Genomic DNA, 26629 nt, shown 5'->3' on the forward strand with positions numbered 1-26629 from the left:
AAGATATTAATCTTCCACTTCAATGCCTATTTCAAGGCATTGAAATAGGTTTTTCAGGATTTCATACATGATTTCTTTTGGCATGCTCAGTAGATGGAATGACCATTGTACTCCACTTTCAACAGCTGTACAGAATTTCATCAGCTCTTAAGTTATAGTCAAATTTGATCAGTTTGCCATTTACCTCAAAATCTTTGACAAGCTGCTTTGGTTTCACTTTGATGAACATCTCATATTTTCCAAAGCGTCGCTTCAGCAGTTCCTCATATGTGAGTTCAAAAGTGACTTTACTGGCTGCTTTAATGTTGACTGAGACAGTGAATTTTTCTGTTTTTCTTCCTGAAGCTCTGTATTAAGTGGGTAGGAAAATGAGTATCTTTATCCACTTCTACAATATTTATTGTTTGGGTTGGTGGCATATGATTTTCAAAAACAAGTAAAAAAAGATGGGATTTTTTTTCTGTTCTAAATAGGATCTATTGCTAAAACCATACTCAAATTGTTGAATTTATTCAAGTTTCCCAGTGAGCTTAATCCCAGGAACAGGTCAGTGGAAGTTGCAGAAAGAGCCTTTCCATGATTGCAGATACTGCCTGTGTAGTCAGAAGTTGTATTTCCTTTTTATAATTTGTGCTACAATAACTTAATGATTGTTCCTTGGTCCCACAATGTCAGTAACACACCAGAACACAGCATTTCCAATCTCACAGTTTGCTATGGGATGATGGTGTGGAAGCCACACAAGACATCATTCTTACTTGACAAGACCAGCAGTCTGTCCTCTTGAAACAGCCTTCTCATATTGCTTTTTTGCAGCTTCTTTTTCCTTTATAGTTCCAGGATAAGTGACACCATCAATTGTCCTGCAGATGAAAAAGTCCTAGTTTGGTTGAACAATACACGAAAAGTTACCATAGAAATTCTCCCTTTGTTGATTGGTTTGCTAAAAAGCACTTTCAGAGACCTGTTGTTGCCAAGATTGGAGCCCTTTCACTGAAACCACTCTCCTCAGTGAATTTAGGTGGAGTTGGACTAATGGCAACACAACTTACCCCTCTGCCATATTCCTACATTTCAGCAGCTTCACCATCCTGTCTCATCTAATGGCAAACCAGCCCTCTGGGTGAGACTCACCTGTCCAAGTGTCACTGCCTGCAGCTGAGCATTTATTCAAATATAAGCCTTTCATTCAAATATGATTTTTAAATGAAGAGATAAATTAAGCTATAATGCCATCGGGGAAATTAGGTAATGGAACTTTCCTGGTTTGATAACACCAGACTAAGTGGTATTTCTGAAAAGGTGGATGGATCTCCAGGGATGGTCCCCCATTCCCTAAGGTCCATGATGATGAAAAGAAATAACTGAAAATTAGTCATTTTTCTACAGATGTGCAAATGTTTGCCTTTCTCCATGTGTCTTACATGTTAAGTTAACAGTACCAGAAAATCACCCAGGAGGCATTTAAAAATCTGTCAAATGGCAAAGTAAAAATGAACAGTTGAGTTCAGTTTCTCCCAGCTGAATTTGCACAGATATTTAGTCTTCTCTAATGATATTGTAAAAATTACACACATGCTGAAGTTGGTAATGAAGGCTGTCTTAGGGAGCTCAACTTCAAAGAAGACTTCTTTGGACACATTCCCACGATTGACAGCTCGACTGGTGATGACATTGTGGGCAAATCGGGAAGTTACTTTACTATCAATCTTCATGCTATAGATTTCTATCCCATTGACAACCTGCAGATTGAGAAATGAAACAAGGGGAAAAAAGAGCACCAGCTGTTACACTGCTATGTGTGTTAATCACTCATCATCACACTTTTAAAAAGAAACCATGGCAGGACATGGATCACTCCAAAGCAAACCAGGAATCATGAGAACTGGAGCACAGCTGTGTTTCCTGGGATATTATCACAATGCCATCGTGGCACTATTCCACAGGTTATAACTACAGCCCCTTTAACAAAATACTACTACCACAGCAAAGATACTGCCATTATTAAAAAATGGTTTATTTTCTCTACTGAGAGAGTGACTTTTTATGGTTACTCAAAGAGCACAACAATTCACTTGCTGCCTCCCTGGCTCAGTGACTGTAATTATCAGTGGAGTGGATGACTCCTAGAGCAGGGATGTAAGTAATTACCTTGTTTAAAAATAGACCAAAACAATTCCAGATGGCTCCAAACTTCATTTTATGTTATTCTCAACTTCCGCACAACTGGAGCTCATTCTTTTTTAAACAAGGAAATGGGCAGGGCAATACTGGTTTTCTTTGAATGCTCAGGTATAAGGTTGCTGGAGAGTATGTGAAAACACAGGTAACAGCAGATGTGATTCATTAGGCAACTCCTTAAACAAGGTCTGCTTCCTGCAGCAAAGCCAGCACTGGAAAGAACTATGGAATTTTTATGGTGGGACTGATCTCTGGCTGATTGATTAAAAAGGTCCCCAAACAATCCAAGCATTTAAACATTGCTGAAGGGGATCCAGGTGCCAAGTGGAATCAGCTTCAGACATCAGGTCTCTTGCCTTCCTCAACAATAACTTCAATATAAAACAAAAGTAAAAATAAAACCAACATCGAATCTGTTAAGAGATACAGAGGTGATTTCAAACAATTTTGCTATTCATTCAAATACAATGAAGCTACAAATCATTTGGTTTTTCTCTTTTCTTGTCCAGGATTTTCCATCAGAGCTTAAAAAGGAACTGTCCAGTTCAACCTTTTGCCCAAAACAGGCAGCTCCGGGCTATTTCCAGAAATATCCACTTGCTCACTCACAGAAACATTTTGTGAACACAGAATATTCCTGTCACTATAAATCTTTCTTGGTAGCCTGGACAAAACTAAGTCTTACTCACCAAGTCATTCTCAGCATTTCGCTTCTGTAAAGAGAAAAAAAAGGGAAAAACCATGAGTAAGAAGGTGCTTTTAGAAATAAATCACTTAGCACCTGTGCAGTTGTCAGAAGCCAAAAGAAGTTGTCCAGGAGAAGGAAAGCTCAAGAAAGGTCTTCATTAGTAAACCTAAAGTAAATTTGAGGGAAGAGCAAGTAAGGCATGTTGCTAGTTTTGTATTTTGCTCAAGTGATACAAAAAGTGTCTTCTTCTCCCTGAAAACAATCATGGACCCCTGAAAGATGAGGGGAGAGGGAGAGGAAAAGAATGCTCAGTGCCATTTATGACTAAATGTCACTGAGATTAAAAAACACACTAAAATTTGCTCAATAGGACTCCTTGAATATAGGCTGGCTCTGTGGTGACATCAAGTAAAACCAGAATATCTTGTCCTGAGAGTAACAACTTTTTCTTGGCAATTCCTGGATCTGGGTCCTGTAGTATATATTTTCTTTTCAAATTTATTCTCCTTTGGAAGTAAAAAAAGGGTTTGTATCCAAGCATAAAAACCCAGTTTGAATATTGTTTTTTTTCCAGTCACACACATCCACACTGTCAGGCAGACCCACCATTACACCTTTTCAGACTTATTCCTAAATTTTCACCCCACCAGCCTCTCAACCCAACATGACAAAGTATGATGGTAATTCAGTAAGATTACAGAGAGGAGAGATGGTCACCATGAAAGCCTGCACGGAGGGGAAAAAAAAAAGCAGTTACAACTTTTTTTTTTGCCATATTTGCTCCCAGAGTAAGTGCAAATATCAGAAGCTGTACAAAAATATCACGTCCTCTCTTCTGAAATAGAGGACAGGCATTAAACAAACTGACTGACTCCTGTTACAGTAACAGCTTGTGTAACTCAGTTCTCATCAGCTCTGCTGCAAACACCTTATCTCCTTTGGCTCCGAGAGCCTCCAGGGGGTCACATTTTGTGGAGGCGTTTGGCTGCTCCACCAAACAGAGGGACAAGGACCTAATGAGGTTTTAAGTCAGATACACATCTCAGGTACATTTAAGGCTGTTGGTACCTTTCACACTTAAGCGTTTTGCAGGTTGGAAACTGAGACACAGAGGGTTATTTTTTTGTCTATTCTGGAGTTCCTTTCAAGACACTATTAAATGTTAGGTAATGCAAGGTTTGGGGGGAGGCTTCTCAAGTGCTCTAAGAGTCTGGCCAAGAAATCTGGACACATTTCTCTAGGTTCATCTTTCCATCTGCTATTGCCATACAGATCATTTCTGTGTGTGCATCTCTCCCCTTTCAGAAGCCCCCATGGGTTTCTTTAATGCCTGTGTAGACTGTGCACCAATTCAAACCTGTCCTTTCCAAAAGTGGAATTATCTTTTCTGTCTCTATGCTGTCATTACAGCTTGTCATTTCCCCTTAAGAAACACAAACTGAGGTATGGGCCTTGGGAAATGAAAAGCTGGGAGTCACTGAAATGTCAGTTTGTTTGGTACAAACATTTCCTCACAGTGGAATTACCAAGCAGTTTAAGGATACAAAAAACACATACAAAAATGTGTTCTTTAGTCACAAATTCTGCAATTCTGACTCCCGCCTCCAAATTAAAAGATACTTTACCTGCATTCAAGTTTTACAGGATTGCTGTTGTGCATATTCTTTATCAGGATTATGGGTTTGACAGTAGTTTTGAAGGAGTTCTGTTTTGATTCTGTAAATCTTTAGAGGGGTACTCTGCAATTTTCATTGAAAAAGAAACTACAGAAAAATCTCTCAATGAAAGGCATTAGTGACTTTGTACTTGGGTTGATCTTCAGTGGAGATACCCAACTCAGCTGGACATTGCCCAGCCACCTGCCCTAGCTGACCCTGATTTGCACAGGGGAGGGGAGTGAGTCTGTGATTTTGCTCTATTTTTTTTTTTTTTTAATTTTTAATGATTCACTTGGAGGTAGCTTGAGATGTCACTAACATCAAGGTCATTTTAAGCTATGTGGGTAGAAAGTGATAAGTGTGCCACTCAAAAAGATGATGCAATTCTAGACAAAAATAAGATTTTAATATCCTCTACCTTGGATAATCGTTACTTGGTAAAATGTTTCTGTACTGTTTCTACACATTTGCCAGGTGCACTAGTTATTAGAATGTATGGGTTTTTTCTGTTGTGCAACAGCAACAAATTCTTCCTTTGTTCACTACTGTTTTGGTGTGGCAACAACAAAAAACAGAGGTGCAAAAAATCTATAGAAATTGGAGGGGAAAAGAGAAATTTGAACTCCCAAGAAAACAGGGAAGGCAAAGAGGGCCCCCATTACAGCACTTGCTGAAAGAAGCCCTGATTGTACAGCTTGGGAAACTAAACCACAGCGTGACTAAAAGACTCAGCAAAGAGTGTAGAGTGAACTCGAAGTGACCTCAGGAATGAGGTATTTGCATATATCCCTAAGTGCTACATAGGAAAAACAAGGCAGGTAAATTATTTCCAAATCTAAGGCAACATTGAAGATTTCATCAGCCCAAGGGATGCTACTTGGCTGCCACGGAGAAGAAACCCTAATGGAGCTCAGCCACACCAACCAAACCTCCCCGCGAGCTGAAGGAGTCCTGCTGCTGCCAAAATGAGAGGGCCATAAAGGGATGGCTGTACCATTGCTCCCCGTGCTTTGAATGCTCTGAATATGGAGTTCTACAGGTTGCTTTTAACCTAGGAAAATCTTTCCCACCCTTAGTAGCTGCATGCATAGGAACAAGGTGGGTCAGTACACACAGGGATCTTTGATTCGGACTTTTGTTCAATTTTCACCAGAACTGGGTCTGCCGACTGTGTTTACCTGACTATGGCTCTAAAAGGAGCTTTGCAGCCTGAATGTCATCAGCCAACCAGGCTTCCAACCACACTTCACCATTCCCTGCTGGCACACTCCTTGGGGCCAGGACACAGGTGGGGACAGAGACCTTCATGCTACAAAGCAATCCCCTCCATTTCAATCACATCACATTTGCACAAGGTATATAACAAAACTGGGAGAATCAACTGATTTTTCCATAGCGTTCTGCGTGTATGGATGGAGCACTGCCCAGAGCTTTGTCAGTTTTCCACTTAGAAAGGCTTTAGAGTTGCAAGACACAGAGAGAACAACAGGTACTATGGTAATCAGCAGGAAAAAGCTACATTATATCTGGGCTACATAATGGTTAAATAATAAGAATCATTGGCATTTCCAGTTTGCAGCATTAAATCTCAAGTTGATTCTTGAAAGTTAGGCATGTTACTATGCTGATTTTCAAAGAAAAAATGTTGGCAAAGACCGTAACCTAATCAACAGGAATGAATTGTAATTTGCTTTGTCCTGTTCTACACAGTAACTCAAAAATCTTCCCTCAGGAGATTTGCCCTCTGTAACTTTTTGGAGTACGTAAGCACTGAGAGAGAGGAAAATAATTTATGGAGGGGAGGGGTAGTGGGCAGTAACTTAACCAAAGAAAATTAGGCAAAACATCAAGCAGCACTGCCTTACTCAGAGATCAATCGAAACCAGAACAGCCCTCTTGAGGGACAGATATTTTTAAGAGATATATTTCATGCTGTTCTAACACGCAAATCTTTTGAGAAAAAACCTACCATGTCATTTGGACAGTGGGCATTTATCTTGATGCCACGTTACATTTCTGTTTTCTGCTTCTTAGAGGCATCTTTTCACTGATATTTTGCATTGCAAAATGTGCTAAAGTCAGTTCCCTGGCAGCACTGATTGCTTTACACATTTAAATATAAAACCACTAAAACATTTTACCACTATGTGGTGATGATAGAGAAAACAGAAGAAAGTGATGCTTTTAAAAAGAGAGGTAGGAGAACTTCAGAGCTGATGGAACACTGAGGCTGATAGGAGGTCAACCAGTCTGGGTCCCAAGTTCGATCTTGTGCCCACACAGAGCTCCCGCTGTCAGCACTGTATGAACTCTCTGATAAATGCTGATAAATTGCAAGAAATTAATCTATGAAGAGTGGGAGCTCCATACGCAGTTGGTTACTTACCTTGATGTTTCTGATATGTGTTACCAAAACGTCTGATGATGCAAAGGTGGGAATCAATAATAAAATACAAAGCAATAGATTGTTTTCCATTTTGGAAAAAAAGTAAGGTTCAGATTGGAACAAAGCATAAATATATAATGCTTTGTTTACCAAGTGTTAATAAATAACTCAATGAGAAAAGTGGGATTAAGCATTAGGCATTTGGGAAAAATCAAACACTGAATTTTTAATTTGCATAGTCTACAGAATACTGTTACAGAACCTGTTACAGACTATTTCAGCAGTGTCTCTTCCATGTAATAACTTCAAACAGAAATTCAACCACCATTTCTGTAGGAGCAACTGAGATTAATCTCCTCTCCAGAATCTCTTTGTCAAATGAAAACTGTCATCTTTCTGATACTTCCTTAAAGGCTTTCCCTGGCCCAAATTACTGCAGCCACGACAGAGCTTGCAGCCTGTGACACCCATGTAACCTCCTATTCAAAACTACTCCTGTAATCCTGTGTTATCACCCAGGTACTCGATTTAGATATCGTTATTTGATGTGTCCTGCCTAGTACAGAAACTTCCCGTTACATGAGTTCTTATTCATCTTCATGGCTGAAACCAGGTCCGAGCTCCCAGGTCTTGTTGCATCTTGCACCCTCAATGCCCATCCAGCCTGCAGCTGCCTGGCCCTTTTCCTCTATTTGTTATCTTGACAGTGTTAATTATCTCCTAAACTTTTTAACTGGTTTATCTCCACTGATGAACTTTGAGGACTGGGAGTTAAATGCCCAGTGATAATAAAACATTTTATTTTGGGGTTTTCCTGCAGTCAGCGTTCTGAGGTGCTCAGCCACCTGAGGGACACAGGAGAGGTCCAGGTGCTCCTTTTAAACCAGTCTGGATGTTTTTTGACCAACTCTGTGCCCCACCCAAAGGGACAGGATGGCTTTGTGAGCTGCTGACAGGGGCAGCTGTGCCCATGGCAGGTGAGGTGGCCGGACCTGCTGTGGGGTGCTATTCCACAGCTGCCCACTGGGCTGTCACCGTGCCCCTGTTGCCAGCCTTTCCCGGCGCTCAGCACACGGATCTCATGGAGCTGCAGCCCAGGAAGCCCGTCACGCAGTGTTTGTGAGGGGATACTTGTGTTTCTGGGGCCGTAGAAGAGGGAAACCCTCGGCGCCTTCGCCGGTGCCTCAGCGATCCCTCAGGCTCACTGCCCGCTCTCAACATGGCCGTCTCGCCCGTTTCCAAAATGGCCGCCGCGGCGCCGCTGTCGCGCATAAAGCTGCGCGGCGGGCGCCCCATGGCCGCGGCTGCCCCGGGCATCTCTATGGCAGCGGGTGCTGCCCGGTCCCGGCGGCGGGAGGAGGATGTCCCTGGCTGCCTATTGCTTCCTGCGGGCCGTGGGGAAGGGCAGCTACGGGGAGGTGAGCCTGGCGCGGCACCGCCAGGACCGCAAGCAGGTAGCGAGGGGCGGGTCGTAGGGCGCTGGCACGGCGGGGGCCGCGGCTCGGCGTGAGGGGAACGGCCGGGGCTGGGCTGGGCTGGGCTGGGGGTGCCGCGGGGTCTGCTTGGGGTGTCACCGACACCCCGCTGTGGCCCAGCCTTGGCTTGTGGCCCTGGCAACAGAGGCAGAACGAGCAGGGATGTAGCCTCGTGTCAGCTGTGGCTGTGACCGTCACCTGGTGTGAGGGTGTGGCTGTGACCGTCACCTGATGTTAAGGCAGGGCTGTGACCATCACCTGGTGTCAGGATGTGGCTGCAGCCACATGAGCTGGGCTGGTCCAGCTGGGCTGTTCGTTTTCTCCTCCTTTGTCTGTGAGGGCTTTTTGTTAAAGAAAAGCAGAAGACTCTTCTCCCCTCCCTTTTTTTTTTTTTCTTCTCCCCCTCCCCCCCCCCCCCCCCCCCCCCCCCCCCCGATAAGCCAAGCCCCCAAAATAACTTTTGTTCTTAATGTAAGTAAAAATAAAAATAACGCTTCCCCCCCCTTTTCTTAATGTATAATGTCATGTTTTGTGGAGGACAGCTGTTTTGGGTAGTCCTTTGGGTGACAGGGAAGCACAGCCTGCTCTTAGTGTGAGGCAGAGCAGGTTGCTCTTGCCCTGTTACTGCTTGTGCAATGTCTTCAAGATGTGCACGTGTGGTGGAGATAAAAATGATGGCAAGGATGGAAGACCAGCTCCTGGCGTTGGCTTTCTCTGGCATCAGCTCTGTGGGAGAAAGACGGGCTCTGTGTTTGCTGTATTGGCTGTGGCACAGCCTGGGAAGTTTTGGTTGTGTCAGAGTTAGGTGCAATGATTTTTGCTGGAAAACTGAAATAATCTGTCTTGCCTGGCCAAAGCAGAGGTGTTTGATAGGAAATGTGAGAGGTTAGAGAAATGGGGATGGAGAAGACCCACAGAACAGTATCACAGGAACCTCAGGTGTGAGCCTTAAGCCTGGAATTGTACTGAAGATGATGGGAAAAGGTTTGTTCCCAGCAGTGATCAGAGGGTGTGTCCTTCCCGGATGAAGGCAGTTCCCTGGCTGGAATCCAGAGGTGAATCCCTACAACGTGTGGTTTGGGTAGTAGTGATGGCAGGACTTGTTCCCTCCAGGCCATCACCACAGTGCATAGTCCAATGTCCTCAAAGAACTGCTAACCTCGTCCTAAAAGTAAACAGTGCTTTGAGGTGACTTTCAGCTGGATACAGATCCTTGGATTTTTTGTCGTGCTGCTGGTCATTAACATTGGCAAGAGCCTTGCTTCCTGTTCGTCGTTATTTCATCTGAAATGTTTGGCGTGTTTTACTGTGTCTTATCTTTTGCCAACTTTTACAAACTTCCTTCTGTAGCAAGATGATCAGGATTTTTTTGTTGTGGCTTTGGCATAGTGCCTTGTGTTCTGTGAAAGAAATTATGTCTTATTTAAGCATATTTGCTGATAGCTGAATGCTGTTTATTTGTGGAGAAAGTCAAGTGGCTCTAAATGTTTAAAACAAAATGAAATGCACTTTGTACACAATTAGGTATCAAATAAGGCAGAAGAGCTTTGCAATAGATTTCATGGGAATCTTGCCAGGAGAACATGCTCATTAAACCAAATATAATCAATGCTGAGTTTAAAATAAGGCTAATACATGTGGTTTTTGCATTTTGGTAGTGTATGATCTAGAAGATGCTGATATAAAACTAAAAGCTTTTGGTTTCTGTGCTCAAAGATAGAACTGTAGTTGACTTGCCATGTAGAACACAGTAGTTGCAGCATTTCCATTTTATTTTAAACTTAGATTATTCTCTACACAATTAGTTTTGTGATATTCCTTCTGGAAGCTTTGCACCATCACAGGTTATATCCATCCAGCAGATTTCTGAAACACAAAGTCATGAGGTGGTGTGGATTTTCTGGGTAATTGGTTCCCTTGGTATATAGGGCATCTCCTTAGCACTAATTAAATGTGTTGGGCTAATTAATAGGCCCAGCCTGGGCGGCAAGCACTGAACAATCGCTGAGGATGCTGAAATTCAGCAAGTAAAAAATTTTTTTAGAAGTTTTGATTTAAAAGCTCTCAGATAAGAGCGGGGTCAGGTGTAACCATGGCATACTTCTTCCATGGAAGCTGATACCTTAAAGTGATTACCACAAAATTTACATTGGGATGGGGCCAGAATTAAGTATTGGTGCTGTGGGTTATAAAAGTGTGCTGTGAATTTTATTGTCTCATCTATGTTTTTGCTAAAACCTGAAATTGCTTAGAATTACAATAGTACATATTAGGGAGGTCAATGGCAGCTTTTATGTGTAGCTTTGAAAAATTCTTAACCCATCTGAATACAGAATAAAAGAAATTTAGGAATGACCACAAGACCTTTTGTCTCTTTCAGCTAACTTTTATCCTAGACATCATTGTAATTTTTTGCATGTGACTATATACTTTCCTTATTATTGTATATTTAAAGTAACTATTGAAGTGGCCCTTTTTGAGTGTAACTGTGGTGCACAAACAGGTATTTCAGGCTTAAGAGATGAACAAAAGACACACATTTAAAATGAGAATGGTGGAGGGGAAGATAAACATGAACATTGGTCAAAAGAAAGTAAACCACAAAATTCCTATGCAGAGTTGTATTCAGGTGGATGAACAGAATGGCCACAGTTCTTCCATTTTTGTTGTATAAGGGTAGAAATGGTGCATAACTGTTAAACTGCAGCCTCCACGTAGAATAAAGAGTGGAGTTTCAAATACTGTGTTTCCCTGAGACCTGGAAAATTCCCTGGAGCTTCTACACAGTCACCTTGATCCCTTGTACTACATCTTGCCATTTCTTTTCCAGTATGTCATCAAAAAGTTAAACCTCAGAAATGTTTCCAGCCGTGAGAGGAGAGCGGCAGAGCAGGAGGCACAGCTGCTGTCCCAGCTGAGACACCCCAACATCGTCACCTACAGAGAGTCCTGGCAGGGGCAGGATGGCCACTTGTACATTGTCATGGGCTTCTGTGAGGGAGGAGACCTCTACCACAAACTTAAGGAGCAGAAGGGCAAACTCCTGCCTGAGAATCAGGTGGTGGAGTGGTTTGTCCAGATTGCCATGGCACTGCAGGTAAAATAAACTATAAATTTGTCACCTTCAACCTAATTTGACTCTTTCTGCATTTATTGAAGTCCTGTTTGGCTGGATAACATCTAAATACAGTGGTTATTAGTGTATTAAAAATGCTCCCAGGTCACTACGGTCAAATAAAATATTTGAAGTAAGAAGGTTCTATCATATTTTATGTCCATAACTCTGTAGCACAGTGGACAGTGGTAACCTCCAGGGTGTTTGCAACTCTAGTCTGAAATGCTTCTCTGGTCTGAAAGTTTAGGTTAAATGTAGTTTTTGAGGAGGGAAAAAGAAAGGGGGAGGCAGATTATTTCAGGAGCGTTTTCTGTGGTTTTGTTGGTGTTTTTTAATGTTAAATTTAGACTATTAATTAATTTCTATTAAATCTTGTCTTACTCCTCTGAAATTTAGTAATCGTAGGCTATTAAACTTTAAAGGCAATTGTTCTAGCAATAAAGACCAGATATAAATGTCAACACTAAAGAATAAGAAATTGGAAAGAAAATTCTACCTAAAAGTTGGCTGTTGTGATCAAACATACATAAGTCTACAGTGCTGCCTGTTCTTGTTCATTATGACTGATTTCCTTCCCTGTTTACACAAAGCTCACATTGTAATTTCCACTGAGATTTTATACTTCAGACTAAGATTGTCAAGAAATGGAAGCAGCAGAAACTGTTACAGTTTGAGTCTTAACCTTACGTTTTTAATTCTTCTTTTCTGCTGACTTACAAGAGCCACACAGGGAGATGTAGGTAAAGAGTGCCAAATTTTGGACCTGTGCCTGTTATAAGTAATTCTTAATGTTAATTTGCTAATACTGTACTAGCAGGGCACTCCTGACTTAGAGAGTGATTTATGGGTCTCCTCTGCTTTTGTGTGTTCCCTCTTTGACTCGTGTAATGAGATTTTACTTTTCAGTGCAGAGGAACGAATTAGGAGTTAATTAACTCTTATGTGGTTTTTTTTGTCCTCCCCAGTATTTACATGAAAAGCACATTCTGCACAGAGATCTTAAAACTCAAAATATTTTCCTGACACGAACAAACATAATCAAAGTGGGTGACCTGGGAATAGCCAGAGTGTTGGAAAACCAGTATGACATGGCCAGCACCCTCATAGGCACCCCCTACTACATGAGCCCTGAACTTTTTTCCAACAAACCCTACAACCACAAGGTAGAGTATGATATATGTATTTTTATGATATATGTATATTTATGTATTTTTATTTTCTGTTTTGTGAGGCACCTTGTTTTGTTTGTCTGAGAACACTGCAATCTTATCTACGGGTTTTAATTTTTTATTGCTTCCAGCTCTTTTTAATGTTCCCAGAGACCAAACAAAAAAAATAGGAGAGAGATTTGTAGGTGCCTTTATTTCTGGAATTGTTTGGGAATCCATGGCATGTGATAAGTTATCACAGCCCATTTGTTCAGCAGGCTGCCTGCACCTCTCACAGCAGGGCAGTGGGAACAGAAGTATCACAATGTTAGATGCATATTCCAAATTTATGTATCACACAGGAAGCTTTATACTCAGTAGTTTCTATTTGACATGAGGGCAGCATTAAAAAAGAAAAGGCAGTTTTAAGTAGAAGAATAAGCAGTGCTACTGTGAATTTAAAATCTAACAGAATAAAGCAAACATGTTCCCTATTCAGCTCTTGCTGCAAGCTACACACACCATAAATATGAATGTCTGCAGTGAGCAAGAGTTGAGAAGAAACTGTTCTTCCAATGACAAATCAGAATATTTTCATTTGCCTGTTAGAACTGATATTGTACTAAGAAAGAAAACAAGCAAACCCTGCTACAAATACCTAGTTTCTGCCCTTCTTTTTGGAAAAAAAAGGTGATAAATGGAAGAAAGTAGCTCAGCTGATCAAAATTAAAAATAAGAGAGTGAAGCCAAAAGTTTGTGATGGGGTTTGGTCTTAATTAGTTTAATGTCATTAAAGGCCTCTTTGAAAGCAGATGACTGAGTCTGGAGATAAAACTTGTACAATTAATAAAAAGTCCCCCAAATTTATTTTTTTCCCTTTTTCCAGTCTGATGTTTGGGCACTGGGCTGCTGTGTTTATGAGATGGCTACGCTGAAACACGCCTTCAATGCTAAAGACATGAACTCCTTGGTTTATCGAATTATTGAAGGAAAGGTAAACATTTTTTATATAAATTTTTTATATGTGGCTTGATTTTTCTGTCTAGAACTTGAGATTATCGTTTTTCATCAGAAATATTACATGGAGTTAAAAATAGTTTGCCTGTTACCTGCGTCATCATTATGTTGTAAGATGTAAAATGAGGCCAAGGGAGTCACTCATCTGTAGGTATTGCTAGAGTTTCTTGTTACCCCTTTGTATAACTAGTATATTGATTAATTCCCAAAGTTCTGAGATTAATTTCTTAATTTTCTTCTAGTTTAAACATTGTGTAAAAAATTAAATTGCTCTCCACAAGATGCCATTTTCCTGTTAGGTAAGATTAGCTTATTTAAGTATCTATCTTGCTTTAGCATATAATGAAATTAATAAGGATTTAATTTTTATAATTTTATATAATTTATGTAATTTTTTACAGAACTTTAGCTGATGATATTAATGCAAAAATACAAACAGTTCTTATGCAAACACTTTGGAGTTTGTGTTCTGTTTAACATTAAGCACTCGGGTAGCTTTGAGCACTTCAACAGTGGGTTTATTTTTTTGTGCAAAGCGTGTAGCTGGACATAAATAATAAGTTAAATAATGTCAGGCTCCCCTTTGCTTTCACAGCTGCCCCCCATGCCACAGGATTACAGCCCCCAGCTGGTGGCAATAATCCAAACCATGCTCAGTAAAAGACCCGAGGAACGACCAAGTGTGAAAAGCATCCTGCGGCAGCCGTATATCAAGCAACAGATTTCTTTGTTTTTGGAAGCCACAAAGGCGTAAGATATTTTCCTTTGAGTGATTCTGTGCAAAATCTTCATGTTGCTGCTGTCTCTGTTTTACAGCTTTTCCTGGTTTTTTTTGTTGTAGAGGGATGAAAGGAGTTGTGTTATGTGCGGTGTATGAACACGAGTTTCTTTGCACTCTCTGAGAAATAGGAGGGAATTAGAGTGGAAAGTAGAAATTACTCTGTATTCTGCAAATACAGAGTAAAACTGTGCAATGGTTAGGAAGGCAGAAGTTCTCTGAGGCCGTTTATCATCTGGGAGTTGCTAAAACAAGTTCCTTTTGATATCCACTGATATAATTTTTTTTCTTTGTCAGGTTTAGTTATGTTACTGCTCCCAGACAGGACTGACCTTGATGATCTGCAGAACAAGTACACGTTGCTGGCAGAGTCTGAGTCGTGTTTTTAAGCTCCTTTTCTAGAAATGAAAATGAGGATGTTGTGCACAGCCTGTTGAAAAAAGCCCAGTATCTCATACTCTTAGTGTGAAAGCTTTATAGTGAAGTGGACTTTTTTTAATTAGCATAATGTAAAGGACTGTCTTTAGACCTTGTTGATGGTGATTGAATGAGCCACTTTGATTTTCTTTACAGGAAAGCAGCTAGAAACCAGAAGAAAACAGTGAATTCTAAACCTAAAGATCCTTGTTCTGTCATCTCAGCAAAGAATGAGTCTCACAGCAGGAATGTTACACACCAAAACCACTCCCCTGAGCAAGCCAGGAAATACAAAGTTGTGAGACATTAATTTTTTTTTCTTTAAAAAAACCCTAAACAATAAACCAACAACATTAACAAAACCCAACCAAAACCAAATCCCTCTTGCTTTTTCTAGAGAAAAAAAAATCAGTTTTGTAAGAAGTACCTTGAGCATTTTTGAGAATGTAGATCTGATTCCTAGGAATTTGTAAAACTCATATTAAGGAAAGAATTGTGTTTAGGCAAGAGTTGGAAGTAAATTATCAGCTGTGGATCAGCAAAAGTAATTGCAATGTCTTTAAGATGTTAATTAAACAACTCCTGGTTTTTCATTTGAGGGTCACTGTATGAATTACTCATGGAGTATTTGGGGTCAAGTATTTCATGACAAGTAGCAATCATTTTTTCCAATCAAAATCATATACTTAAACTAATTATACTTACAACCAAAATTATTTATTGTTGAAATTCTTTCCAGTGTTTAGAACAATTCTTTTGTAATGGTTTATCTTGTGCATGTTTTTTATTTTCTATAATGAGTCTGCTACTCTGGGTTTGAGTTTTAAATGTGGAAATACTGAACGTATGTGGTGTAGTACATCTTAAACTTGGTGCTCATTGGCACCTCCCTTAAGGAAGAGCCAAGTGAGTCCAGCTTTTCTTTCATGACCTGGTGAGAAGTGGTTGTACTCCATGTGTATAAACCAATACCTGAAACAAGTGAATTGCAAATCCAGTCTGTACCTCTTTAAAAATTGACTTTTGTGAGGCTCTCAATCTGTAGTTGATCATAATTTCCTTGCAGTTTCTATATCTGCTGTATTCTTGATTTTTTTCTTCAGGGGCTTAGAGAATTCTTTCATATGTGTGTAACACCTGAAAAGTAATTAATTTTTTTTGTTTTCCTTTTAATTCTAGAATGAGAAGGATTGCATCATCAAATATAAAGCCACCAAATTTTGTCCCTCAGAGAAGCCAGTTGTTGAGGTGGAAAGAAAACCAAGCAATAATGATCTGAACAACCTGGGAGATTCCATAGCTACAATCAGTGAAGTGAACATTGATATCTTCCCATCTGAAAGGACAAAGCATGGAAGTGAGAAGTGTGGCAGTGAGTGTATCCCAGAGAATAATAAAGCAAAGTATTTAAATGTTCCAGGCAATTCTAAAATAACATCTCATAGCCCACCAGTTAAGGAAGATGGACCACAGCAAAGAGCAAAACAAGCTTCTAAAGCTGAAAAAGTTGAGTCACAGCTGTCTTCTGTTAATGCTGTAGAAGATAATGATGACACTTTGAAACTCCTGCAGCCTGTATCAAAAGACCAAAAGCAGACTGACCTGGTAATGCATTTATGCTTATTTGAAATAGACTTAACTAATGACCAGCTCTTAAAATTTGGACAGCTGCTGCATATGTCCTTCTGTCAGAGTAGGATGCTGCTGATGCAATTACTGAGATTCTTAAGTAGTTAGGAGCCTTGGCTTCAGATTTGCAAAGGCAACAATGTGAAGGAGTTTTGGGCTTTCCATCTGGGTGATGGAAATTCTGTTTTTACAGAGAACAACAGTTTACTTTTCCAACTCAAAAGAAGGGTAAGAATTGTTTTGTAATTTCTTTGTTCTGTGTACTAAATAGGCTGATCTCGAGTTTGTCCTGATTTGGGTGGGGAGCTAATTGGTGATGATTGTCTTTTCACTCCATTTTGATCTACAATGAGATTTTCATAGGCACTTTTCTAATGAGAAACCATTATTTGTTGTAGAGCTTGGATTCTACTGAAGAGCTGGTAGGACCCTTTGTTCCCATTGTTATTCAAGTAAGTGTCCTTCCTTGAAGGTTTAGTAGCTTAGAAATGCTGGTACAGAAGGTATTTTTTCTAACAGTCTATCAAATAAGAGTCTATTGTGGTTGCACCTGTGCTGTGTTAAGGTGGTTACAGTCCAAACAGTCAAGTGGCCTCTGTGATTTTTTTATTTTTTTTTTTGTGTACATGTAAATCTGGAAATGCCATGTCTACATTTTTTAAAAACACTTTTTTACTTATTAGGATGATGCCAGTCGTGGAGCTTCAGGAGATGCTCAGGGAAAAACCTTCCATTTGGAACCTCATAGCTCTGTCAGTGAACCTTCTCTCTCATGGCAGCAGCAGCAGAAGAGAAGAGAGCTGGCTGAAGGCTGCTCAGAGAAGGTGCAGACACTCAAAAAATAACTCTCCTCTTTCCTTTAAGACTATTGCATTTTTCCTCTTTAAAAGTGGGACCTGTTTTTTAAAAGAGGGTGGGTGTTTTAATGCTTTTCTTGTTTGATGTGTACCTGTATAACTTCATTGGTTACAAAATGCAGAGCACTGTTAGAAGCAGCCTGTTTGAAAATCTCACAGGGGTGAGGTGGCTGTGCCAGATGGGCTTTGCCTTTGTTGTGCTGCAGTCTTCCCTAGAAAATTCCATCAGGACTTCTCACTTTTGTGACCACAAGTCAGTGCCTTTCCTGACTGTTGTTGATAAGGCTGCTTGAGGTGTGTGGTACCTTACCAGTACTTTAGAACAGACACATGTATTGGCTGCCCTGTGCAAACTGTAGGAAGAAAATCTTGGCGTGAACATGGGACAGGGCTCCTGTCAATGCTTCCATACTGAGCAGAGAGGTTGCTTTGGGGAAAGGCACTGGCTCTACAAGGATAGAGAAGGGGGTGATTGGTGATTGATACCCTGTTTATCTCTTGGGTTTTCCTGTTTGAGGGTTGGGACAGTGGTTGCGAAGGCATTGGCTGAAAAATAGTCTGTGAGGAGGGGGACAAGATGTAGGAATGGAGAGAAGGGAAATGGATGCAAGCAGAAATGTGGAGAGGGAAGGATGATGCTGGGAGATGTGCAGAGTTTACAGTAGGATTCAAAACATCTGGCATCCAGCTTTACCATGCAAAAATGTCTTCTAGATTGCAGAGTACTTAAACTTGTAATAAAAACAATATATAAACTCTTGCTCACTTCTCTGTCAAGTTCAGAACAGTTTCTCCTCGACCGCTGCCAGTTCCTTCTGATGTGAACACGAGGACAGCCCAGAGGTGTGCAGAGCAGCACAGTGCTGGAGCCTCTGAGCCTGGAAATGGTGCCAAAGCCAGTCAAGCTGCCATTCCAATGGTTAGTGCTGGATACTGGGTCTGCTTGCTTTTGTCTCTCATTCCTTCTGAGCAGTTTGTACTTTGAGTGTATGCACAGTGAGTTAATAAATGTGTAGTAGCTTCCTACCTAATGGAAGTCCTGTCAAGCACCTGCTCAGTGCAGGATGAGCAGCTGCCTTGCTGAACGGTGGAGGTTGGAACCCCCTTTCCCAGAGTGCAGACTGGTCTCATAGCACCAGACCATTTTGTATTAAATAATGAAGCATTTGTCAGATGATCAGGAGGTCTGCTCTAATAGCTCTCTCTCCCCCGTGTCAGTCGAAAAGGAGTCTTCACTTTATCAGTGATTAGATAACAGAAGCCATTATGGTGATTGCAAATTAATATCAAATTAACTTCCTTTGCAGGAGCGGCCCTTGTCAGCAAGAGAGCGAAGGAGGCTGAAACAGTCTCGGGAGATGCTTCCCTCTGGTAACTTTTATGTTTACATATTAACATTTTATGTATAAGTGGGCTAATAACTTCTTTGTGAAGAAATTATAACTTGTTTGTTCTTCACTGCCATCTTCAGAAAGATGCCCTAAGGGTCTAGTTCTGTATTAGATAAAAATTTCTGTTAACATGCCCGTGTTTTTCTGCTGCTTAGTCAGTTATGTTCAGTTGTGTTCTGTGGTGATAACTTGTCTTGGAAATGTACATGAAACACAGAATATTCACCTTTCAGACAGAAGCTTCAATGTTTTCCCTTAGCAGAATACCTACCTACCTGCCTGCCTTCTGCCAGGTGATAGACTTTTTCTTGCATGAGCATGAAACTTATTCAAAATACATGTGGATAGGTTGTAAATATTGTAAAAATGTCCTTCCAGTGGTTCCAGCAAGACGGTCGTCAAATGGTGCAGTAGTTGAAGCAAAATCACACGTGGAAAACTGTGTTAAAGTTGCTCAGTCCTCATCAGATCCCAGTATTTCCCAGGTAAAGCAGGGTCATGTGCCTTTCAAGTGTTTAAGTGAAGGCATAATTTGGGAAGAAGGTGATATTTAAAACAAATCTGCGTGGAAGAAACTCCGTGTAACTAAGAGTGCACAGTTCTCTGTAAATACTGCTTTGTAAGGCCTGGGATGGGGCATGGATCTCTAATCCACTTTGTTTGGCCAGATCAGTTTAACATTGCAGGCTTCCTGTGCATTTTCACTCCACTTTGTCAGAGATAACTAGGCATCTCTTGCTGATTCCTATAGACTCTCTAAATTACAGTGTATTTTATTTTGGAAGGGAAGAAGTTTATCCTGAACTATGCTTTGGTTACAGATCAATAGTCTGCTTTAAATTCCTGTTAACAACACACTACCTGCTGCCTCTGATTTTGCTTTGTTTGTGGTGTTGAACTTTTTTTTTTAATCTGTAGTTAAATGCAGAAGAGGGACAGTGAAGAAATTTGAGTCTGAAATTCAGATTTTCTCAGCTCAGCACTTCCCTGGAAAGTGTTTTGCATGTTTTACCTATGTGTGTTTGCTTAGAACTGTTACCTAAATGCAAAAAGTTGTGTACAATCACAAACTGAGGTTACAGGGGTACAGGCTGGTTGTATGTGCATATGCTGGTGATGCTTTTGAAACCAAGTGGTTGAAATCCCAGGGAATGCTGGGAACTTACTGAACTGATGAAAATGTATTTTAATAGTATTTTTTAAATGTGTCTTAAAGACAAATAGCTGGGCTAGGGGTGATGCCTTTTTAATACAATTGGCAAAGAACTGACAGAGATACATGATTTAATTGGGATACTGGTGAAGCATTTGCAATGGTTTGTGACTGAGATGTCACAGTAGTCACATCAGCATTTCATGAAGTATGTTCATGATGCCCTGGGTATTAACTTGTGTTTAAAACCAAAGGTTATACCTTTTAAATATTATCAGTAAGAGTGTGTAAAAATATGCTTGTTAAAAGTGTTTCATCCACATAAGAACAGTATAAATTACTGCTAAATATTGCTAAATTACTTCCAACTATTAGAATTTTTGTCATTTATTCCCTCTTCATGTAGAAAAAGAAAGAAACCCATTGCCTGTCTGATGATGAGTTGAGCTCTTCCACAAGCTCTACAGACAAGTCTGATGGTGATTCCAAGGAGAGGTAAGTATTTTAATACTCTTCAAGAGTTTTCACTGCTATATTAGACCTCGATTTGGACTGGAAAAAAAGTGACTTTCATACTTTCGTCTCCACATAGTGAGAGATTGAAGAAGTATGTGGTGTGTTAAGGAAAAGAATTCCATTTAATTATTGTCTTTCTGTGACTGTCTTTCTGTTCCATGCTGAACTTCCTGGGATGTAATTTTGTGCCTCTGGTTTTTGTCAGCTGTAGCTTCCCAGAAAACCAGTCTTCCAGCATCAAGGGACAAGTACTGTCAGGATTCACTAAAAGCATTAATTAAAAGGTGCCAATGTGCTTCCTTTCCACTGTGAATGAGGCTGAATTTATTTCTGATTTTGTCAGTGTAAGCAGCTTTCCAAAAGCTGCAATTTGTTGCATTACTGGAGGTGCAGCTACAGAGTTGGCAGCAGCCAGTAGGGGTGTGGATTTTTACAGGCTGACAGGGCTCTGAGCCTTTGTTAGAAAGAATACTGCTGGTGTTGCTATTGATAAAACTGCCCCACAAGAAGTAATTTAACATGGAATACTTACTAGGACCTTACTAAAATTATTGGAAGTACTTGGACTGTAGGGTGGAAGTTGCATCATAAGTGATGACTGAATTACATCTCCTAGGAAAAGCAATGTGAATGAAATGAATGACTTGGTGCAGCTGATGACTTGGACACTGAAAATGGACTCTAAGGAGAACTCTGAGTACTGTGGAACCTCAACTCCAGCCCCAGAGTTTAAACTCCATAAAAAATATCGAGACACTTTGATTTTGCATGGAAAATTACCTGATGAATCAGAGGAATTAAACATCGAAGAGATTCCTTCAGGTCTGTTGCTCTGGAATTCCGTGGTAATAATTACTATTATTCCATATTCTTCTGCAGAGTATGAAAATTGTCTGTGCTGAAAGTAATTATTACTGCATTGATTTTTAATTGTGTTTTATTTTTAATAGATATGTTAACAGTTCCTGACAAGATTAGGAGAATGGTTGAAATCCTGAGATCTGATGTGGTGCAAGGATTGGGAGTGAAACTTCTTGAGGAGGTGTACAGAATCATGGAAGATGATGATGAAGCAAAAAGAGAGGTGAATGTCTTTCATAGTAAAATAGTTTAATTTCTTCATAAACCTAGAGAAATGAGCAGTGTCTTTACCCTATTGACACAGGGTAAACCTTGATTCCAGAAAGTCTTTATGTAGTCATGGGCAGGCATTGTAATTTTCTATCTTACCCATGCAGTATTTCATTTGTAACCTGTGAAGATCTGATTTATATTTTCAATTGTTGGGTGGGATTTGGAACTCTCTTGCCTTCAGACAACAAAGACTTTCATTTTCCTTTCCTCTCATCTCCTCGCCAAGCTTCGCGTGCTGCTTTCAGTTGAGTGCCCTGGTATTTTTTTTTTTTTGTTAATATCTGGTAGTTAATATTTAATATTTTGGTAGTTCCTGCTTTTTGTGCACGTCAGTAAGTTTTGTGGGCTTTGTTTTGTGTGTGTTCTGAACAGCTGCAGCTGCGGGAGCACATGGGAGACAAGTACGTGAGTTACAGCGCGAAGGCTCGTCACCTGAAATTTCTGGAAGAAAATGTGAAGCTCTGACCAGAATCTTTTCCTTAGAGAAAAGGACTCTTTTATAGCCCATATGACAGACTGGACCAGCTTACAAAGCACGTTTACCTGTTGATCTCCTTTGCTGGAACAAGGAGGTGAACTTGCAGAAAATGTTAGAGTTTGTAGTAATATTTTTCATGTTAAACTGTGAACCAGGCTATCACTTTCTCAGAAAAGAAACTGTTAGTTTAGTTTTTATTCTCTTAATGAAACTTTAAAAAGTTGCTTTTCGTAGATGCACATAGGGATGGGTACCAAGTTTTGTATACTAAGGAGAGTCCAAAAAAAATTATGTTTTGGTTTTGAATTTCTCATAGCAAAAGGTTTTTGGTATGGTCACATAAATAGAGTAACAAAATCTCTGCCAAGGCTCTGGTGTGATACCGCATCAGATGGTTGTGAAAACTTAGCAAGAGAAATAATTACTAATTTTGGTAGAACCAAAATGCTGGAAATTGCCAAGCCCAAGTGCTAAAGGGGGTGGCTGTACTGCTTTTAAGGAGAGACTTTGCTTTTGTGTTTTGTTGCTGAGGCAGTCGCCAAGGTGGGGGAAAGCATTTGGTAACTGGATAAAGTAAGTCTGGAAATGTTTGAAAGGAATGCAGCCATGGTTACCATGGTCCCAGCTGGAGAAATCCCTTTGCCTTACAAATAGTAATTCCTTTTAGGAATGCAAGTGCCCAAGACCAGAATCACATACAGAAATAGATGTCTTAGCTTTTCCCTTTCTTTGCATCCCGACTGTCTTGCTACACACCCCCAGGCATTGTTGTGTTCCATCCTTACAGAAAAAGCACATGTTCTTTTTAAAGGATAAAGAAGTCAAATAAATTGAATTTGTAAAATAAAATTCTAAATGAACAACCTGTCTCTCTTCCTGCCTGTAGCTGAAATATTGTGACCTCCAGCACCTGTGAGGGGGGTTACCAACATGAGTCAGTAGTAAAAAAAAATGCCACACCTATGGATCCTGTGGCCTCTCATGTACTAGATGCTCAAGTTACAATGTTTCAAGAGCTATTGTATTTTGCAGAGTCAAAATGTTACTTTTTCTCTTCCCAGGGAAATTTATTTTAAACAAAAAATGCCACTCTTCAGTCTCCTATCCCAGAACAGTCTGCAGTTCTTAGTGATTTTCAGAGCTGTGGGGTATGTACTGTTTCACAGTACTTGTTACCAGCTTGTTTTACACATGGTTAGAAATATTTCAGTATAAGTCCAGGTCTGTATTATCTTTTATGCTATAACAGTAGCTTAACTGGACTTGGTTTGATTCACTGTGTTCCTTTTTACTAAAATACTTGAGTGAGATGTGACCTCCAGTAGCCTTCTAAAGTTATTTAAGTTTCTGCAGCTAAGAAGATGTTGCAAAAGGCAGTACAACTTGTGCTGGAAACTGAAATATTAACTGGAAAAAATGTAAGTTACATAAATTACTGTACAGTGTTTAGACACACAGAATCATAATCATGATGTATTCTGCCAAAGAAGGGGTACCAGCTAATGTGGAGGGGAGGGGGGGGGAACATCCAGTAACTGAATGCTACAGGGAGGACAGGGAACAAATTTGTCTAAACTATCAGAGAGGCTAGTCTGATACATTAACTACCTGTGTGAGCAATCTTTTACAGGGGGCTGAGAGATGAATACAGCACAGAAGAATTTCATCAGGTATTTGCTTTACCCTTTGCCCATCTTTGTGTTCTCAGTGACTTCGCTGAAGCTCCAGAGCAGCTTCAGAGCCTTCACGCTCTCTGCGGGGCTTGGTGGATGTCAGGATACAAAGCACTAATTAAAAAAACCAAACAACTAAGCCAAGAAGTATCTCCCAGTGGAAATTCATTTAACAAAATTTAACAAAGTAACAGTGTGAAGAGCCGTAACTTTTAGCTTTTAGCGTGTCTCTTTGGCTTTCTGTCTGCTGCCTTCTTGTCTTCTGTGCCCGACTCCTGCACAGGCAGCCACTTGAGGGGGTTGCGGCGGTACATGGGCCACGGAGGGAGCGTCAGCTGGGAGACAAGGGATGGAGTCAGAACATGTACATTGAGACGCTAAAGAGCTGTTTTGTACAGCTTGTTAGGAAAATCTTTAATCCTTAACTGTTCTGTCTAAGAAAACTCACACAATTTCACGCTATAAAGGCACGTGTATTTACAGTTTATACTGCGTGGTCATGACCCCAGGTCATTGCAAGGAGGAGGACAGCACCCACCCTGAAGAAAAAGGGACTCCCGAGGTGACACCAGCATCCCAGCACATCCCAACACTGCTATGAGACCCTCCCCTTGCCTGGCATCATGGATCACTAACTCTGGCCAGAACAACTCAGGGATGCTAAAGTAAGTAAGGAGCAGATGGATGATGATGCCAGAGAATTATAGTGGCTTTTCAAAGCAGTTGTGTGTGTGTGAGTGAGTTACGTAGTGATTGGTCAAATCCTGTTGTATCTGAACTCTTGAAAAGCTTAAGAACCACGTGTAAGACTGGATTCAGTGTGCCCCAATTGGCATGGGACACCTCCTGTGTATGAATAAGGAATTACTCCTCTAATTCCATACTCTGCCTTCTTGCCGCTCTCCTCGGGCAGCATGGGCCAGCTGCAGAATTCTTGTGACAAGCTCCTACTGCACAGGAAGCCTCACTGTCCTTTCTATTACCAATGCTGTTAGTTGGACTTAACAGTAACATTTAACTGAAGTGAAAAATATACTCAAACCCAATACTTAATTGCAGTGTTCTCTAAAATCCTGCTAGCATTTCAGAAAAGGCACTTACTGGCCTCCAGAGCACTTTCTGCAGATCAAAGGAAGTACAAATACCTATTAACAATCTGAATTACATAGCAAACATTAGTCTGTGCTGACAGCCTCTTAGTTTAACTATTATTCCATGTTAAATAGTGCATATATTTTCTAGTTTGCAGACAAAAAATTCTTACCAAACATGATAAAGCAAATCCAGCCATAACTATGTAGACAGTCCATCCAAACTGTTCAGTGACGTATCCATAGATAAAACCAATTACCTGGGAAAAAAGTATATTAAAAAAATCAAGCTCTAAATGAAGAAAAACATTTCCCATGCCATGATTAAACTGGGGGGCTAGGGGAGGAAGCAGGAGAATACAGGTTTTTCAAAAGCACAGTTCCTCCACCTTTCTAACCTTTTCAAAATTGCTGGCCAATAATGAAAGTAAAACAGGGGGAGATGTAAAGTTTTAATGCATGACAGCCCCTCTGATTTTGTCTAAAGCTTTTAGTGACCCCAAACAATCAGAAAAAAAATGTTTGTAAAATCAGAAAACAAAATACTCCTTTTATGTTCTCACCCACAGTTCTAATATACTTACTGCAGAGACAAGAATGATTCCTTGAAAAATCTGTTCTGCTAACTTTTGACCCTTGTAGTCCTGTGAAAAGAGACACTTTTTGGTCAGTTATTCAAAACACAAACCTGCCCCTTAAACTCCTTCAGGTTAGAGCCCACACTCAGCCTGACCACAGGTTCTCTGAATTTTGTTCAATTTTCAAACCAGACTGGAATTACTTTTCTAACACCTACCCTGCAGGCTCGACCACACCACCTGGAAACAGAAGCAAGTGCTGCCTGTTCAAGGTAGTAATGCCAGTTCAAAATATCACTGTAGTCAGCTTAACATCACTAAGAAAAAGCTGTAACACCAAGGCAGAGTGTGTGGCTGGGGGGATACAGTGTGTGGCACTTAGAGGGGATCTCATTAATGCATGTAAATGTCTCCAAGGCGAGTGCCGAGAGGATGGTGCCAGACTCCTTTCAGTGGTGCCCAGAGACAGGATGAGGAGCAACAGCCCTAAACTAAAACACAAGTTCCACCTCAACACGACGAAGAACTTCTTTGCAGTGAGGGTGGCAGAGCCCTGGAACCGGCTGCCTAGGGTGGGTGTGGAGTGTCCCTCTCTGGAGACATTCCAAACCCACCTGGACTTGTTCCTGTGTCACCTGCTCCAGGTGCCCCTGCCTTGGGCAGGGGGTTGCACTGGGTGATCTCCAGAGTTTGCATGACTTTAGAAAACCTGGCTCTCAGCGAGCACGCGTTGCCTTCTGTCTATAGCCCAGGCGGGAAAGCACGGAGGGATGTCCCCTGCACAGCTCTGCATTAGAGCACGTTAAATTTCCGCTTCCCAGCTCATAAACCGGAATTATACGGATTCACCCTGCAGCTCCTCCGTGCCTCGCACGCAGGTACCAACCCCGCGGGGGATGCAGGGGACACCCACCCCCGCAGGGGACATCCCTCCCGCAGTCCCCCGGTGCCGCGGCCCGGCGGGCCCTACCCACCATCTGCGTGGGGATGGAGCGGAACACGCTCAGCATGGCGGCGGCGCCTCTGCGGCCTCCTCCCGCTGCTGCTCGTCAGGGCGCTGCTGCCCGCGATGCCCGGCGAGGTGGGGACCGGGGTCTCGGCGGCGGCGGCGCTCGGCGCGGCGGCAGCGGAAGGCGGCTGCTGAGCTGGCCGGAAACACGCCCCGGCCGCCCCGCCCCGAGCCCCGCCGGCCCCGGTGCCGCCTCCCGCCTCGGCCATCGCCGCTGCCGCCGCCGCGGGGCTGCTCCGCGCCCGCTCCCCATCCCT

At 41.3% G+C, this 26629-nt stretch overlaps 4 protein-coding genes across 6 annotated transcripts in view; 2 read left to right on the forward strand and 2 right to left on the reverse strand.

Annotated features, from left to right (window-relative positions):
* Positions 1 to 7028, reverse strand: part of LOC113945801 (inter-alpha-trypsin inhibitor heavy chain H3-like) — a 21300-nt gene extending 14272 nt beyond the window's left edge. Inside the window, exons 1-5 of the mRNA XM_027640366.1 lie at positions 6914 to 7028; positions 2871 to 2894; positions 1576 to 1742; positions 759 to 863; positions 185 to 347 (exon numbers count right to left, since the gene is read on the reverse strand). Coding sequence (XP_027496167.1) covers positions 185 to 347; positions 759 to 863; positions 1576 to 1742; positions 2871 to 2894; positions 6914 to 7003 — 549 coding nt within the window. The 5' untranslated portion in view covers positions 7004 to 7028. The remainder of the gene's footprint in view (positions 1 to 184; positions 348 to 758; positions 864 to 1575; positions 1743 to 2870; positions 2895 to 6913) is intronic.
* NEK4 (NIMA related kinase 4) lies at positions 5718 to 22886 on the forward strand. 3 transcript variants are annotated; one of them, XM_027640371.1, is made up of 16 exons: positions 5718 to 5882; positions 11219 to 11485; positions 12469 to 12666; positions 13538 to 13645; positions 14264 to 14418; positions 15020 to 15161; positions 16043 to 16468; positions 16891 to 16944; positions 17176 to 17316; positions 18128 to 18268; positions 18657 to 18720; positions 19119 to 19225; positions 20300 to 20388; positions 21026 to 21231; positions 21360 to 21493; positions 21916 to 22886. In XM_027640371.1, exons 2-16 carry the CDS (start codon positions 11372 to 11374, stop codon positions 22006 to 22008), a joined length of 2172 nt encoding a protein of 723 aa, XP_027496172.1. In that variant the 5' UTR covers positions 5718 to 5882; positions 11219 to 11371; the 3' UTR covers positions 22009 to 22886. The 3 variants fall into 3 exon arrangements, with proteins under 3 accessions (XP_027496172.1, XP_027496173.1, XP_027496174.1); XM_027640372.1 differs by lacking the exon at positions 5718 to 5882 and adding an exon at positions 7841 to 8367 and having other exon boundaries at positions 21916 to 22162; XM_027640373.1 differs by lacking the exon at positions 5718 to 5882 and adding an exon at positions 7841 to 8331 and having other exon boundaries at positions 21916 to 22162.
* Positions 22887 to 23841: 955 nt separating this feature from the next.
* SPCS1 (signal peptidase complex subunit 1) lies at positions 23842 to 26462 on the reverse strand. Its single transcript, XM_027640381.1, has 4 exons — positions 26338 to 26462; positions 25370 to 25429; positions 24959 to 25045; positions 23842 to 24029 (listed from the first exon to the last, which is right to left on the reverse strand). The coding sequence occupies exons 1-4, from the start codon at positions 26371 to 26373 to the stop codon at positions 23907 to 23909; spliced, it is 306 nt and encodes a 101-aa protein (XP_027496182.1). The 5' UTR covers positions 26374 to 26462; the 3' UTR covers positions 23842 to 23906.
* The window catches only part of GLT8D1 (glycosyltransferase 8 domain containing 1), a 15448-nt gene continuing 14436 nt past the window's right edge, over positions 25618 to 26629 (forward strand). The window contains exon 1 of the mRNA XM_027640375.1: positions 25618 to 25635. The gene's annotated coding sequence lies outside the window, so the exon portion shown is untranslated. The remainder of the gene's footprint in view (positions 25636 to 26629) is intronic.

This window comes from Corapipo altera, unplaced genomic scaffold (assembly GCF_003945725.1).
Source record: "Corapipo altera isolate COAL_440 unplaced genomic scaffold, ASM394572v1 55, whole genome shotgun sequence".
Classification (NCBI taxonomy): domain Eukaryota; kingdom Metazoa; phylum Chordata; class Aves; order Passeriformes; family Pipridae; genus Corapipo; species Corapipo altera.